At 50.4% G+C, this 17,033-nt stretch overlaps 3 protein-coding genes across 3 annotated transcripts, besides 4 other annotated features; all 3 read right to left on the reverse strand.

Moving 5' to 3' along the window:
* Positions 1–3,810, reverse strand: Tb927.7.6050 (receptor-type adenylate cyclase GRESAG 4, putative; the record flags this gene model as incomplete). The annotated part of the gene is made up of 1 exon (XM_841135.1): positions 1–3,810. The coding sequence occupies one exon, from the start codon at positions 3,808–3,810 to the stop codon at positions 1–3; it is 3,810 nt and encodes a 1,269-aa protein (XP_846228.1).
* Positions 1–17,033: part of a sequence feature (sequence corresponds to BAC RPCI93-2F2) that runs on past both edges of the window.
* Positions 1–17,033: part of a sequence feature (Number of repeated genes in array uncertain, region may contain misassembly.) that runs on past both edges of the window.
* Positions 4,511–5,578: a mobile genetic element.
* On the reverse strand, positions 6,558–10,370 carry Tb927.7.6060 (receptor-type adenylate cyclase GRESAG 4, putative; the record flags this gene model as incomplete). The annotated part of the gene is made up of 1 exon (XM_841136.1): positions 6,558–10,370. The coding sequence occupies one exon, from the start codon at positions 10,368–10,370 to the stop codon at positions 6,558–6,560; it is 3,813 nt and encodes a 1,270-aa protein (XP_846229.1).
* Positions 11,070–12,137: a mobile genetic element.
* On the reverse strand, positions 13,116–16,919 carry Tb927.7.6070 (receptor-type adenylate cyclase GRESAG 4, putative; the record flags this gene model as incomplete). Its single annotated transcript, XM_841137.1, has 1 exon — positions 13,116–16,919. The coding sequence occupies one exon, from the start codon at positions 16,917–16,919 to the stop codon at positions 13,116–13,118; it is 3,804 nt and encodes a 1,267-aa protein (XP_846230.1).

Raw genomic sequence — 17,033 nt, forward strand, 5'->3', positions numbered from 1 at the left:
CTAGAGGTCACCCTTCAGCGACGTAACCTCTACTGTGCTCCGCCGTGACAGGGCCTCAGACGCATCGGAGCTTGCTACAATACCAACCGACGCCAAATCACCGTTATCGCCAGGGTAATTGGATCTTGATAGCAAAGGCGAACGCAAATTTGCAATTCCAGCCAACGAAGGTTGGAGCACACACACACTGTCAGAAGTAGTTGACAAGTCCATGGAGGTACGTTTCCCCTTATGGTCTGTTATGTGGCCAACTTTCGCCGCTATACGGTGAACCGTGTCCCGGCAGTAGGCCTCAGACCATCCGCTGTTCTTGCGCAACAATGACACACGCCACCGTTCGCACAGAGGTAACAGCAGATTCTGCCGCTGGGCTGGTGCGAACACACCGAGCAGCGAATTCAGAGACGTTGCAACCTGCCTGGCAGAATCAGTTAACCCAGCACAAAGCGAACTCACCTCACTCAACGAGGGGCTCGAACCCTCATCGTCCAATCCAGGGCCATCGCGGTCCAGCCTCAGTGCAGCAAAAGTGCGACCGGGAATTGGGTTCAGCTGGTACATCTCCACAGGATTGGGAACACCGCGTAACGTTACAGGGCCCAGTGCAGTTACATCAAACTGCTCACGCTCTACCACACTCAGCGACATGTAGGTCGCACGTGTCATCAGCACTTGCCCGCCGTTCGCAACACTCTCTGTCCTTGCTGCCATATTCGCTGTCCGTCCATAGTAGTCATATCCCTTCGTCACCTCATCGTACCGGATGTCGCACAGTCCAGTGTGGATCCCAACACGCACACGCAGGCCACGCCATAGTCGGCCGTACACCTCACGGTCCAGATGTGCCGTCGGCGGAGTGTACCCTTCCTCTTCCTCGGCGCGCTGCAGTTCAAACTCACGGTATGACTCATCCAACGCAGCTGTCCCCCAATTGTGGTGCAAAAAGTTATGCTGCAAGTCACAAGCTAGACGCACAGCCGCAGAGGGGCTCCGGCACGCAATCATGAAGGAGTCCCCGACAGTCTTCACCTCGTAGCACCTGTAGTGCATAATCAACGCACGAATTAGCCGATGATGTGTCGCTACAGCGTCCGGCATCATCTCTGGGTGCGCCGCCCACTGTGCAGTACTGCTTTCGATATCTGTGAAGATGAGCGTCACGGGATCCGTTGGTTCCTTCGGTGCATTTGCGTTATCACGCGCATCCGCAAAATACCGACACAATACGACAACGATCACCACTACTAGAAGCAAAAAAAACAAAACGGCGCCCACACAAACACCAATCAACCGTGCCCCCGTCAGTCTCCCAGCGTCACGGTCCTCATACTGCAGCAGTTGAGAGATTGGTTCGGCAATCGGTGGGACCGACGGATCCAGTGCACGTGCCATTGACCACACAGCAATACCTGTCGCACCGTAGTTTGTCACGCAGTCATTCCACAGACCCACCTCCACCTTGCCGCATCCCTCTGTGCCATACGGGCCGTAGCGCATGTCATCAGCTCGCAAATAAGTCTCCGAAAAAAAGAGATTCGACAGAGTATCTGCGTCCACCTTCTTTAATTGCGGGAGAACCGTCCGCAGCAAGTTTCCGGCAGCAAACCCCATTAACGACAGTGGTGTCCACTTCGACTTATCCTTCATAGCATTGTGAAACTTTTTCACAGTATCCGACGACGGGTTCGCATCAGCCCAGTGTGGAAGGTTTGTCGCGAACAGCAAACGGTTACTACTCGAGCTTCCAGGACCCTTATCCCTAAACACACGGACAAACGTCTGGTAGTATAATGCCACCTCAGTAAAAGGGACGTAAACGAATAGCTTGGGGTTGGCGCTGAGGTGCTTCGCAATCACCTCGACGTCGTCCTGTTTGAGGCCTATGACAAACACGTCACCCTCGCGGGGAAGATAGCCTGTGACAGAGACGCTGGTTGTCAGTCTCACAGAACTATTGAGACCTCCTTCAAACCGCTGCAACACCAAATGTAAAAATCGATTAATATAATATGACTCGGAGCTGCTGATGACAGAGTGCACCCCTATTGAGCCCTTCTCTCCCAAATACTTGGCGATCACAAACAGTTGCTGCTCCAGTGTGGCAGAGAGGTATATCACACGTTTGTTAGGTGTTCGGAGGCGAGGAACAAGAAGCACCGGATCAACAACAACGAAGGTCGATGTGCTCAGTAACGCTTCATCCGTAACGCCCATGACAGCGGTCACAAGCTTTTCCTCCTCCTCACGTTTTAAACGCTTCCAAATGGTGCCTGAGCTTGTGTTGATCCTGTGCAAGAAGAATCTATCGTAATCTCCGAGATCCCCAGTGCCCACAAGGAGACTCGCACCTCCATGCCACTCCTCGGCCGCGTTCAGTGACAATTGACTGTTATCCATAAACGTGGCAACAGCTGCCAGCGGGGCATGAAGCCGGGACCCGTCCGTATCGCATCGAGATGTTCCCAACGCCATGAAACCACTCTTTACACTCTCCAGCCGAAAGCCCTCCACGAGCCTTTTCATGTATACTGCCTTACCACCCTGGTTACATTGACACGAAGCACCTAGTGCAGCGACATTATCGGGGCAATCACCACCATAATCTCCATACACAAGATCATCAATTACGTAACGCCGTTGATTGTACAGAGACTTTTTGAACGTTGAACGGTTCTTCAGCCACTCACGGGAGCTCAGCGCCCGCGACAGCATTTCACCGATAATCCACCCATACACCATCAGCTCACCATCATCATCATCCGTCAGATGACGATCAGACCTACCATAAAGTGATGCTCCGGAATGAGAAGCAAGGTACGCTTTCATCTCCTTCTGAAAACGTTGGATCGCTTGATACTCATTATCCTTGGCGAGTGGGTTCGTTCCCGTGGTGATCACCTGGCCATCAAAGTTACGAAACCCCTCATAATATTTCTTTTTAAATGTTTCGACAACAAAATACTGTATTGGGAACGGAGAAAGTACATAAGCACCAGATGTACGCTCGTCCTCTAGAAATTTCAGTAGAGCCTTTTTACCGTCAACGATCGGTAATGCGAACAGTATAACAGCCTGCGGATTCGTTGCCGCAAACTGATCCCACTCCCTTTGAAAATCCTTTTCATTGGCTGCCTTTGCTATCGAGCTTTTCAGAGCGAATGTGCCACAAAGCCCATAGCCCATCCTAGCCATCGCCTGAACCACAAGTTGGTACTCAGTGTCACCGAATGATACGCCTTTTAAATACATAAATCCCAGACGCCGTACACGCAGATGGGCAAGGGCATAACGCAGGAGGGCTAATGTCTCAGCGAGTGGATCCACCGAGATAAAGTACAAGTTGGGCCGCCACCCTCTAACCGCACCAGAGCCTGTGAACGGAGCGAAACCGATAACCTCATTTTTCGTCAGTAAATCGAGTGACATCAGAACACTTGTGTCACCAACCGGTCCTAACACAACAAGAATCTTCTTTAGGTCACTGAATTCTTTTAATTTTTGTTGTAACGCCATGATTGCCGACTCATTATTTGAAGAAAGGTGGGTAAGCCTCACAAACTCAGCTATACTTCCCTCATTTCTGCGCGCAGCGAAGGAGGCATTAAGACCGGCATTTCCAGCTATAATCGTCTTAATAGAACTGTAACGATTATAAAGAAGGGAAAATACCTCCACATTTATTTCTTCTTCAGCATTATCGCATAACACCATGGGTGCTTGCATAACCTGCAGTATCACCGCAAGCAGAAACAGTTGCACCACAGTGCCACACGGGACGCCACGAGGTCCCCAAACTGCTCTGTGAGGCATACCACGCGAGCTTAAGCCGCAGACGCAGATACCTTAGTTAACAAGGGAGTAAAATAAAATTGGGAGGAAAAACAATTAAAGGCTACTTTGTTCCACAGTGTTCGAGCAACAGCAATGCACACGAAAGCAAAAGGAAGGGAGGATAGCATGGCACCAGTATGGAGTATGCCAAATGAAGAGATTCACGCCAACTTAGAGAATAGTAGGATATATGGCATGGTATAGTCGGAGTCAAGGGGAAAGCACAGCACGACACAGACTCGACGCCACACGTCACTCAGCTTGCTAGCACCCTTACACGAAAAGGTCGCCTTACCTGCACCATCCGGTATAATGACTGGCACACCAAATGATGCTTTCAGTTTTACCGCGCCGTCTAAATCGCGTGGTGTGTGGCAGCATACCTCCAGACCTTCACCCTTCCTAATACGCTCACCTGCACTCCACCCATAGGAGAGGCGTGTACGGATAACCTCCAAGTCAGCTACAATGAATGTGTCTTGCCAGAGAAATCGCACCTATCCATATTGCCACGGCATTCACTCAGCCTATCCAACCACTCTCTCTTAGGGCAATTTGCACAATAATACTTCTCGAGGCCCCGTGTAATATCGCGCGCTTGGTCGCCAGCCTAAGGTCGCGCTCTATTACAAGCCTGTGCCAAGTTATCAAGGGATATCAATCGAACCTCCTTCGGCACATCGCTCCTGTTAGTACCAGAGGGCACACACATACATTATGATATTGGCTCCTCGACTCAGTAGCTTCGCCATCGCATTTATGCCGGGTAGGCAGGTAGAGAACCACCGGTATTCTGTTCCGTAGCACATCTTTGCCTGCACCAGTCTGAGGAAGAACGCCCGAAGCCGCTCCTTTCTCGCGCCCCACTGCAACGAGGATAACATGCGCGGCTTCAGCAGCCACAATCTGACAGCCGCCGCCTTACCTTCAACACGTTTCGGAGATGACCCCCACAGGTTACAAACTGAGGCCTGGTAGTTTCGGTCTCCTCATCTTCCTTACCTTCGTTTCAGACACTGTGAAACTCAGTGAGCCTCGCACCAACACATCGTACAATGTGTATCCTCTCTGTTCGTCTGCCGACCCGCGCGAAGCAGCCCTTCGACTGTCGACTAACGAGACCCCACCCATCATAAAGAATCCAACGAAACTGAGAGATATCCGCCTTCCAGCAAAGTATCGGCATATCCTCCGCAAAGCGGTAGTACTGGATGCCTGACATTCTATTCAAAGACTTGCTTGGTCGACCCGTTGTCATTATGAACAGAATAGGAACTAACACAGGACTATGTACTACACCACATGTTAGTCCAGCACTCCTAGGCCACTTGTTGGTTACCCCAACACCGCCTGTTCGGTTGGACACAAACCTACTGATCTACCTTGTGACGTGCAACCTAACGGAATACCCTTCGACTGCGGGGGCGATGCGGCTACCGCACACAAAGCCAATTACATGAGCATGATCTATGGACAATATTGCAATGCACAACAATATTTTTACTGCACTTTCGGCTCCAACCAGTTGTCTCCCGAAGTTCATCGCTGAAAGCTCTGGGTTGAACACAACATACCTCACCTATAACTTCTTATTCAATTAATCAAGAAGCCGTCCACTAATAACCCTCTTCATCTACCCCGCACATCGCGCTCATCAATGATACCGGAATAACATCACGTCGACACGTGATTTGCTTGGCCCAAGAAAGGGTATGATAATGTTATGCTTCTTCGCTGCAGGCATTACTCAAAAAAGCTTCAGTAAACATCACGACCCATCACACTTTCACCGCTTTCGCTGCCCTCAGTATACTGCTCTCATCCACCACATATTCACCTAGAGGCCCTCACACGGTGACCGTTGGCCCCGCTATCTAAACCGATTTGTGTGCCATATCCCTCATTCCTAGTGCCTTCACCATTGGTGTCTACATTACTGGTGTTGTCAATCCCGTTAGATTCGTCTCCGCCTGTACCCACAGCCGTTGTCCCCCGATCGGTACTCAGCAACGGACTGCAAGCACTGAGGTTAGCAGAAACATCAAATACAATCTACCCACAATTACTATCCAACATATGACTGGCTTCACATCAGTGAAAACAGTGACAAACTATGATATCACATTGGGCGACTAACAGAATCAGAGGGTGAAAACGAAATGAAGAAATCAATCGAAACATGGAAGTTAACACCTAAGCAGAGGAACTTAGAGCCTACAATAAACAGAGAATCCCACAACACACACCCCAACAAACAGGCAAAACAGTAATGGGGCACACGGAAAAGAAACGAAGCAACCTGCACGATATTAGGTGACAACAATCCAATAAGCCAACAGTGCTTCGGATCGTATACTGCCCACCCACACATACAAACACTCCTGGACTAACGAGAGGGAAAGGTAAGTGACCGGGAGCTGTTTGCCGGGCATGTGACATTAACGAAACGCACTGTTAGTCAGTAGTGTCGGTTTACAACAAGAGGGTAGCAGTATATCAATGATGAAAGAAAATATTAAGTAAAGTTCAGGGAGAAATTCGTGTTAACTATCAATGCGTGAAACGCAACACGAAAATGAAAGCAAGCTACGCTGAGGTAACAATAATCTACATGGACATCAAAGAAAAAACATAAGTGTAAGATGGCACGCACCCGCACATGCATTGTAAGAAGTAACATCTTCCAAGTACATTGCCGCGAGCTGCCTCAGCAACATCAGGAGAGGCTAGAGGTCACCCTTCATCGACGTAACCTCTACTGTGCTCCGTCGTGACAGGGCCTCAGACGCATCGGAGCTTGCTACAATACCAACCGACGCCAAATCACCGTTATCGCCAGGGTAATTGGATCTTGATAGCAAAGGCGAACGCAAATTTGCAATTCCAGCCAACGAAGGTTGGAGCACACACACACTGTCAGAAGTAGTTGACAAGTCCATGGAGGTACGTTTCCCCTTATGGTCTGTTATGTGGCCAACTTTCGCCGCTATACGGTGAACCGTGTCCCGGCAGTAGGCCTCAGACCATCCGCTGTTCTTGCGCAACAATGACACACGCCACCGTTCGCACAGAGGTAACAGCAGATTCTGCCGCTGGGCTGGTGCGAACACACCGAGCAGCGAATCCAGAGATATGGCAACCTGCCTGGCAGAATCAGTTAACCCAGCACAAAGCGAACTCACCTCACTCAACGAGGGGCTCGAACACTCATCGTCCAATCCAGGGCCATCGCGGTCCAGCCTCAGTGCAGCAAAAGTGCGACCGGGAATTGGGTTCAGCTGGTACATCTCCACAGGATTGGGAACACCGCGTAACGTTACAGGGCCCAGTGCAGTTACATCAAACTGCTCACGCTCTACCACACTCAGCGACATGTAGGTCGCACGTGTCATCAGCACTTGCCCGCCGTTCGCAACACTCTCTGTCCTTGCTGCCATATTCGCTGTCCGTCCATAGTAGTCATATCCCTTCGTCACCTCATCGTACCGGATGTCGCACAGTCCAGTGTGGATCCCAACACGCACACGCAGGCCACGCCATAGTCGGCCGTACACCTCACGGTCCAGATGTGCCGTCGGCGGAGTGTACCCTTCCTCTTCCTCGGCGCGCTGCAGTTCAAACTCACGGTATGACTCATCCAACGCAGCTGTCCCCCAATTGTGGTGCAAAAAGTTATGCTGCAAGTCACAAGCTAGACGCACAGCCGCAGAGGGGCTCCGGCACGCAATCATGAAGGAGTCCCCGACAGTCTTCACCTCGTAGCACCTGTAGTGCATAATCAACGCACGAATTAGCCGATGATGTGTCGCTACAGCGTCCGGCATCATCTCTGGGTGCGCCGCCCACTGTGCAGTACTGCTTTCGATATCTGTGAAGATGAGCGTCACGGGATCCGTTGGTTCCTTCGGTGCATTTGCGTTATCACGCGCATCCGCAAAATACCGACACAATACGACAACGATCACCACTACTAGAAGCAAAAAAAACAAAACGGCGCCCACACAAACACCAATCAACCGTGCCCCCGTCAGTCTCCCAGCGTCACGGTCCTCATACTGCAGCAGTTGAGAGATTGGTTCGGCAATCGGTGGGACCGACGGATCCAGTGCACGTGCCATTGACCACACAGCAATACCTGTCGCACCGTAGTTTGTCACGCAGTCATTCCACAGACCCACCTCCACCTTGCCGCATCCCTCTGTGCCATACGGGCCGTAGCGCATGTCATCAGCTCGCAAATAAGTCTCCGAAAAAAAGAGATTCGACAGAGTATCTGCGTCCACCTTCTTTAATTGCGGGAGAACCGTCCGCAGCAAGTTTCCGGCAGCAAACCCCATTAACGACAGTGGTGTCCACTTCGACTTATCCTTCATAGCATTGTGAAACTTTTTCACAGTATCCGACGACGGGTTCCCATCAGCCCAGTGTGGAAGGTTTGTCGCGAACAGCAAACGGTTACTACTCGAGCTTCCAGGACCCTTATCCCTAAACACACGGACAAACGTCTGGTAGTATAATGCCACCTCAGTAAAAGGGACGTAAACGAATAGCTTGGGGTTGGCGCTGAGGTGCTTCGCAATCACCTCGACGTCGTCCTGTTTGAGGCCTATGACAAACACGTCACCCTCGCGGGGAAGATAGCCTGTGACAGAGACTGTCGCATTCAGTATTACCAAAGACTGAGGTTCCTGATAAAACCGAACCAGCGACATATTAACCACCTTTTCAATTCTATTTGATTCGGAGCTGCTGATGACAGAGTGCACCCCTATTGAGCCCTTCTCTCCCAAATACTTGGCGATCACAAACAGTTGCTGCTCCAGTGTGGCAGAGAGGTATATCACACGTTTGTTAGGTGTTCGGAGGCGAGGAACAAGAAGCACCGGATCAACAACAACGAAGGTCGATGTGCTCAGTAACGCTTCATCCGTAACGCCCATGACAGCGGTCACAAGCTTTTCCTCCTCCTCACGTTTTAAACGCTTCCAAATGGTGCCTGAGCTTGTGTTGATCCTGTGCAAGAAGAATCTATCGTAATCTCCGAGATCCCCAGTGCCCACAAGGAGACTCGCACCTCCATGCCACTCCTCGGCCGCGTTCAGTGACAATTGACTGTTATCCATAAACGTGGCAACAGCTGCCAGCGGGGCATGAAGCCGGGACCCGTCCGTATCGCATCGAGATGTTCCCAACGCCATGAAACCACTCTTTACACTCTCCAGCCGAAAGCCCTCCACGAGCCTTTTCATGTATACTGCCTTACCACCCTGGTTACATTGACACGAAGCACCTAGTGCAGCGACATTATCGGGGCAATCACCACCATAATCTCCATACACAAGATCATCAATTACGTAACGCCGTTGATTGTACAGAGACTTTTTGAACGTTGAACGGTTCTTCAGCCACTCACGGGAGCTCAGCGCCCGCGACAGCATTTCACCGATAATCCACCCATACACCATCAGCTCACCATCATCATCATCATCCGTCAGATGACGATCAGACCTACCATAAAGTGATGCTCCGGAATGAGAAGCAAGGTACGCTTTCATCTCCTTCTGAAAACGTTGGATCGCTTGATACTCATTATCCTTGGCGAGTGGGTTCGTTCCCGTGGTGATCACTTCCCCATGAGAATATCCACCACCCCGACCATATGTAGCATTTAAGGTTTCGACAACAAAATACTGTAGCGCAAAGGGAGAAAGTATACACGCACCAGATGTACGCTTGTCCTCTAGAAATTTCAGTAGAGCCTTTTTACCGTCATCTACGGGATACACGTACAGTATAACAGCCTGCGGATTCGTTGCCGCAAACTGATCCCACTCCCTTTGAAAATCTTCGCTGCTTGCAGATGCTTCCGTCGAGCTTTTCAGAGCGAATGTGCCACAAAGCCCATAGCCCATCCTAGCCATCGCCTGAACCACAAGTTGGTACTCAGTGTCACCGAATGATACGCCTTTTAAATACATAAATCCCAGACGCCGTACACGCAGATGGGCAAGGGCATAACGCAGGAGGGCTAATGTCTCAGCGAGTGGATCCACCGAGATAAAGTACAAGTTGGGCCGCCACCCTCTAACCGCACCAGAGCCTGTGTACGGAGCGAAACCGATAACCTCATTTTTCGTCAGTAAATCGAGTGATTCCAAAACAGTTTTGTCACCAAGGGGTCCCAACACAACAAGAATCTTCTCAGCGTCACTGAATCCTTTTAATTTTTGTTCTAATGCCTCATTGACATTTTGCTCGGAAGTGGCAGGCGCAGAGAAACTAACAGTCACTCCGGTTCCCGTTATATTCCCACGGGCGTGAAATGAAGCAAGCACACCAGTATTAAGAGCCTTTACGGTGCCGTTGGATACAACACTTTCAGGCGGGGGCGAAAACACCTCCACAGTTACACTCCCCCTCCAATTCCACGACAATACCATGGGTGCTTGCATAACCTGCAGTATCACCGCAAGCAGAAACAGTTGCACCACAGTGCCACACGGGACGCCACGAGGTCCCCAAACTGCTCTGTGAGGCATACCACGCGAGCTTAAGCCGCAGACGCAGATACCTTAGTTAACAAGGGAGTAAAATAAAATTGGGAGGAAAAACAATTAAAGGCTACCTGTTCCACAGTGTTCGAGCAACAGCAATGCACACGAAAGCAAAAGGAAGGGAGGATAGCATGGCACCAGTATGGAGTATGCCAAATGAAGAGATACACGCCAACTTAGAGAATAGTAGGATATATGGCATGGTATAGTCGGAGTCAAGGGGAAAGCACAGCACGACACAGACTCGACGCCACACGTCACTCAGCTTGCTAGCACCCTTACACGAAAAGGTCGCCTTACCTGCACCATCCGGTATAATGACTGGCACACCAAATGATGCTTTCAGTTTTACCGCGCCGTCTAAATCGCGTGGTGTGTGGCAGCATACCTCCAGACCTTCACCCTTCCTAATACGCTCACCTGCACTCCACCCATAGGAGAGGCGTGTACGGATAACCTCCAAGTCAGCTACAATGGATGTATCTTGCCAGAGAAATCGCACCTATCCATATTGCCACGGTATTCACTCAGCCTATCCAACCACTCTCTCTTAGGGCAATTTGCACAATAATACTTCTCGAGGCCCCGCGTAATATCGCGCGCTTGGTCGCCAGCCTAAGGTCGCGCTCTATTACAAGCCTGTGCCAAGTTATCAAGGGATATCAATCGAACCTCCTTCGGCACATCGCTCCTGTTAGTACCAGAGGGCACACACATACATTATGATATTGGCTCCTCGACTCAGTAGCTTCGCCATCGTATTTATGCCGGGTAGGCAGGTAGAGAACCACCGGTATTCTGTTCCGTAGCACATCTTTGCCTGCACCAGTCTGAGGAAGAACGCCCGAAGCCGCTCCTTTCTCGCGCCCCACTGCAACGAGGATAACATGCGCGGCTTCAGCAGCCACAATCTGACAGCCGCCGCCTTACCTTCAACACGTTTCGGAGATGACCCCCACAGGTTACAAACTGAGGCCTGGTAGTTTCGGTCTCCTCATCTTCCTTACCTTCGTTTCAGACACTGTGAAACTCAGTGAGCCTCGCACCAACACATCGTACAATGTGTATCCTCTCTGTTCGTCTGCCGACCCGCGCGAAGCAGCCCTTCGACTGTCGACTAACGAGACCCCACCCATCATAAAGAATCCAACGAAACTGAGAGATATCCGCCTTCCAGCAAAGTATCGGCATATCCTCCGCAAAGCGGTAGTACTGGATGCCTGACATTCTATTCAAAGACTTGCTTGGTCGACCCGTTGTCATTATGAACAGAATAGGAACTAACACAGGACTATGTACTACACCACATGTTAGTCCAGCACTCCTAGGCCACTTGTTGGTTACCCCAACACCGCCTGTTCGGTTGGACACAAACCTACTGATCTACCTTGTGACGTGCAACCTAACGGAATACCCTTCGACTGCGGGGGCGATGCGGCTACCGCACACAAAGCCAATTACATGAGCATGATCTATGGACAATATTGCAATGCACAACAATATTTTTACTGCACTTTCGGCTCCAACCAGTTGTCTCCCGAAGTTCATCGCTGAAAGCTCTGGGTTGAACACAACATACCTCACCTATAACTTCTTATTCAATTAATCAAGAAGCCGTCCACTAATAACCCTCTTCATCTACCCCGCACATCGCGCTCATCAATGATACCGGAATAACATCACGTCGACACGTGATTTGCTTGGCCCAAGAAAGGGTATGATAATGTTATGCTTCTTCGCTGCAGGCATTACTCAAAAAAGCTTCAGTAAACATCACGACCCATCACACTTTCACCGCTTTCGCTGCCCTCAGTATACTGCTCTCATCCACCACATATTCACCTAGAGGCCCTCACACGGTGACCGTTGGCCCCGCTATCTAAACCGATTTGTGTGCCATATCCCTCATTCCTAGTGCCTTCACCATTGGTGTCTACATTACTGGTGTTGTCAATCCCGTTAGATTCGTCTCCGCCTGTACCCACAGCCGTTGTCCCCCGATCGGTACTCAGCAACGGACTGCAAGCACTGAGGTTAGCAGAAACATCAAATACAATCTACCCACAATTACTATCCAACATATGACTGGCTTCACATCAGTGAAAACAGTGACAAACTATGATATCACATTGGGCGACTAACAGAATCAGAGGGTGAAAACGAAATGAAGAAATCAATCGAAACATGGAAGTTAACACCTAAGCAGAGGAACTTAGAGCCTACAATAAACAGAGAATCCCACAACACACACCCCAACAAACAGGCAAAACAGTAATGGGGCACACGGAAAAGAAACGAAGCAACCTGCACGATATTAGGTGACAACAATCCAATAAGCCAACAGTGCTTCGGATCGTATACTGCCCACCCACACATACAAACACTCCTGGACTAACGAGAGGGAAAGGTAAGTGACCGGGAGCTGTTTGCCGGACATGCAAAGATAGTTTAAAAGACGCAGGTAAGTGGCATCGGCTTACAACAAGAGGGTAGCAGTATATCAATGATGAAAGAAAATATTAAGCAAAGTTCACGCGGACGCTCGTGTTAACTATCAATGCGTGAAACGCAACACGAAAATGAAAGCAAGCTACGCTGAGGTAACAATAATCTACATGGACATCAAAGAAAAAACATAAGTGTAAGATGGCACGCACCCGCACATGCATTGTAAGAAGTAACATCTTCCAAGTACATTGCCGCGAGCTGCCTCAGCAACATCAGGAGAGGCTAGAGGTCACCCTTCAGCACCGTAGCCTCTACTGTGCTCCGCCGTGACAGGGCCTCAGACGCATCGGAGCTTGCTACAATACCAACCGACGTCAAATCACCGTTATCGCCAGGATGGCTGGATCTTGATAGCAAAGGCGAACGCAAAACTTCAATACCAAGCAACGAAGGTTGGACCCCACCCATTAAAATAGTCGAAGAATTAAGGGAGTTATGTCCCACACGAAAGTCCGCCACGCGCCCAACCCTTACCGCTATACGGTAAACCACTTCCCGGCAGTAGGCCTCAGACCATCCGCTGTTCTTGCGCAACAATGACACACGCCACCGTTCGCACAGAGGTAACAGCAGATTCTGCCGCTGGGCTGGTGCGAACACACCGAGCAGCGAATTCAGAGATATGGCAACCTGCCTGGCAGAATCAGTTAACCCAGCACAAAGCGAACTCACCTCACTCAACGAGGGGCTCGAACCCTCATCGTCCAATCCAGGGCCATCGCGGTCCAGCCTCAGTGCAGCAAAAGTGCGACCGGGAATTGGGTTCAGCTGGTACATCTCCACAGGATTGGGAACACCGCGTAACGTTACAGGGCCCAGTGCAGTTACATCAAACTGCTCACGCTCTACCACACTCAGCGACATGTAGGTCGCACGTGTCATCAGCACTTGCCCGCCGTTCGCAACACTCTCTGTCCTTGCTGCCATATTCGCTGTCCGTCCATAGTAGTCATATCCCTTCGTCACCTCATCGTACCGGATGTCGCACAGTCCAGTGTGGATCCCAACACGCACACGCAGGCCACGCCATAGTCGGCCGTACACCTCACGGTCCAGATGTGCCGTCGGCGGAGTGTACCCTTCCTCTTCCTCGGCGCGCTGCAGTTCAAACTCACGGTATGACTCATCCAACGCAGCTGTCCCCCAATTGTGGTGCAAAAAGTTATGCTGCAAGTCACAAGCTAGACGCACAGCCGCAGAGGGGCTCCGGCACGCAATCATGAAGGAGTCCCCGACAGTCTTCACCTCGTAGCACCTGTAGTGCATAATCAACGCACGAATTAGCCGATGATGTGTCGCTACAGCGTCCGGCATCATCTCTGGGTGCGCCGCCCACTGTGCAGTACTGCTTTCGATATCTGTGAAGATGAGCGTCACGGGATCCGTTGGTTCCTTCGGTGCATTTGCGTTATCACGCGCATCCGCAAAATACCGACACAATACGACAACGATCACCACTACTAGAAGCAAAAAAAACAAAACGGCGCCCACACAAACACCAATCAACCGTGCCCCCGTCAGTCTCCCAGCGTCACGGTCCTCATACTGCAGCAGTTGAGAGATTGGTTCGGCAATCGGTGGGACCGACGGATCCAGTGCACGTGCCATTGACCACACAGCAATACCTGTCGCACCGTAGTTTGTCACGCAGTCATTCCACAGACCCACCTCCACCTTGCCGCATCCCTCTGTGCCATACGGGCCGTAGCGCATGTCATCAGCTCGCAAATAAGTCTCCGAAAAAAAGAGATTCGACAGAGTATCTGCGTCCACCTTCTTTAATTGCGGGAGAACCGTCCGCAGCAAGTTTCCGGCAGCAAACCCCATTAACGACAGTGGTGTCCACTTCGACTTATCCTTCATAGCATTGTGAAACTTTTTCACAGTATCCGACGACGGGTTCGCATCAGCCCAGTGTGGAAGGTTTGTCGCGAACAGCAAACGGTTACTACTCGAGCTTCCAGGACCCTTATCCCTAAACACACGGACAAACGTCTGGTAGTATAATGCCACCTCAGTAAAAGGGACGTAAACGAATAGCTTGGGGTTGGCGCTGAGGTGCTTCGCAATCACCTCGACGTCGTCCTGTTTGAGGCCTATGACAAACACGTCACCCTCGCGGGGAAGATAGCCTGTGACAGAGACGCTGGTTGTCAGTCTCACAGAACTATTGAGACCTCCTTCAAACCGCTGCAACACCAAATGTAAAAATCGATTAATATAATATGACTCGGAGCTGCTGATGACAGAGTGCACCCCTATTGAGCCCTTCTCTCCCAAATACTTGGCGATCACAAACAGTTGCTGCTCCAGTGTGGCAGAGAGGTATATCACACGTTTGTTAGGTGTTCGGAGGCGAGGAACAAGAAGCACCGGATCAACAACAACGAAGGTCGATGTGCTCAGTAACGCTTCATCCGTAACGCCCATGACAGCGGTCACAAGCTTTTCCTCCTCCTCACGTTTTAAACGCTTCCAAATGGTGCCTGAGCTTGTGTTGATCCTGTGCAAGAAGAATCTATCGTAATCTCCGAGATCCCCAGTGCCCACAAGGAGACTCGCACCTCCATGCCACTCCTCGGCCGCGTTCAGTGACAATTGACTGTTATCCATAAACGTGGCAACAGCTGCCAGCGGGGCATGAAGCCGGGACCCGTCCGTATCGCATCGAGATGTTCCCAACGCCATGAAACCACTCTTTACACTCTCCAGCCGAAAGCCCTCCACGAGCCTTTTCATGTATACTGCCTTACCACCCTGGTTACATTGACACGAAGCACCTAGTGCAGCGACATTATCGGGGCAATCACCACCATAATCTCCATACACAAGATCATCAATTACGTAACGCCGTTGATTGTACAGAGACTTTTTGAACGTTGAACGGTTCTTCAGCCACTCACGGGAGCTCAGCGCCCGCGACAGCATTTCACCGATAATCCACCCATACACCATCAGCTCACCATCATCATCATCCGTCAGATGACGATCAGACCTACCATAAAGTGATGCTCCGGAATGAGAAGCAAGGTACGCTTTCATCTCCTTCTGAAAGCGTTGGATCGCTTGATACTCATTATCCTTGGCGAGTGGGTTCGTTCCCGTGGTGATCACTTCCCCATGAGAATATCCACCACCCCGACCATATGTAGCATTTAAGGTTTCGACAACAAAATACTGTAGCGCAAAGGGAGAAAGTATACACGCACCAGATGTACGCTTGTCCTCTAGAAATTTCAGTAGAGCCTTTTTACCGTCATCTACGGGATACACGTACAGTATAACAGCCTGCGGATTCGTTGCCGCAAACTGATCCCACTCCCTTTGAAAACCTTCGCTGCTTGCAGATGCTTCCGTCGAGCTTTTCAGAGCGAATGTGCCACAAAGCCCATAGCCCATCCTAGCCATCGCCTGAACCACAAGTTGGTACTCAGTGTCACCGAAAAATACGCCTTTTAAATACATAAATCCCAGACGCCGTACACGCAGATGGGCAAGGGCATAACGCAGGAGGGCTAATGTCTCAGCGAGTGGATCCACCGAGATAAAGTACAAGTTGGGCCGCCACCCTCTAACCGCACCAGAGCCTGTGTACGGAGCGAAACCGATAACCTCATTTTTCGTCAGTAAATCGAGTGATTCCAAAACAGTTTTGTCACCAAGGGGTCCCAACACAACAAGAATCTTCTTCAGGTCACTGAATCCTTTTAATTTTTGTTCTAATGCTTCATTGACATTTTGCTCGGAAGTGGCAGGCGCAGAGAAACTAACAGTCACTCCGGTTCCCGTTATATTCCCACGGGCGTGAAATGAAGCAAGCACACCAGTATTAAGAGCCTTTACGGTGCCGTTGGATACAACACTTTTATGTAGAAGCGAAAACACCTCCACAGTTACACTCCCCCTCCAATTCCACGACAATACCATGGGTGCTTGCATAACCTGCAGTATCACCGCAAGCAGAAACAGTTGCACCACAGTGCCACACGGGTAGCCACGAGGTCCCCAAACTGCTCTGTGAGGCATACTACGCGAGCTTAAGCCGCAGACGCAGATACCTTAGTTAACAAGGGAGTAAAATGAAGTTGGGAGGAAAAACAATTAAAGGCTACTTGTTCCACAGTGTTCGAGCAACAGCAA

Source organism: Trypanosoma brucei, chromosome 7 (assembly GCF_000002445.2).
Source record: "Trypanosoma brucei brucei TREU927 chromosome 7, complete sequence".
Lineage (NCBI taxonomy): Eukaryota > Euglenozoa > Kinetoplastea > Trypanosomatida > Trypanosomatidae > Trypanosoma > Trypanosoma brucei.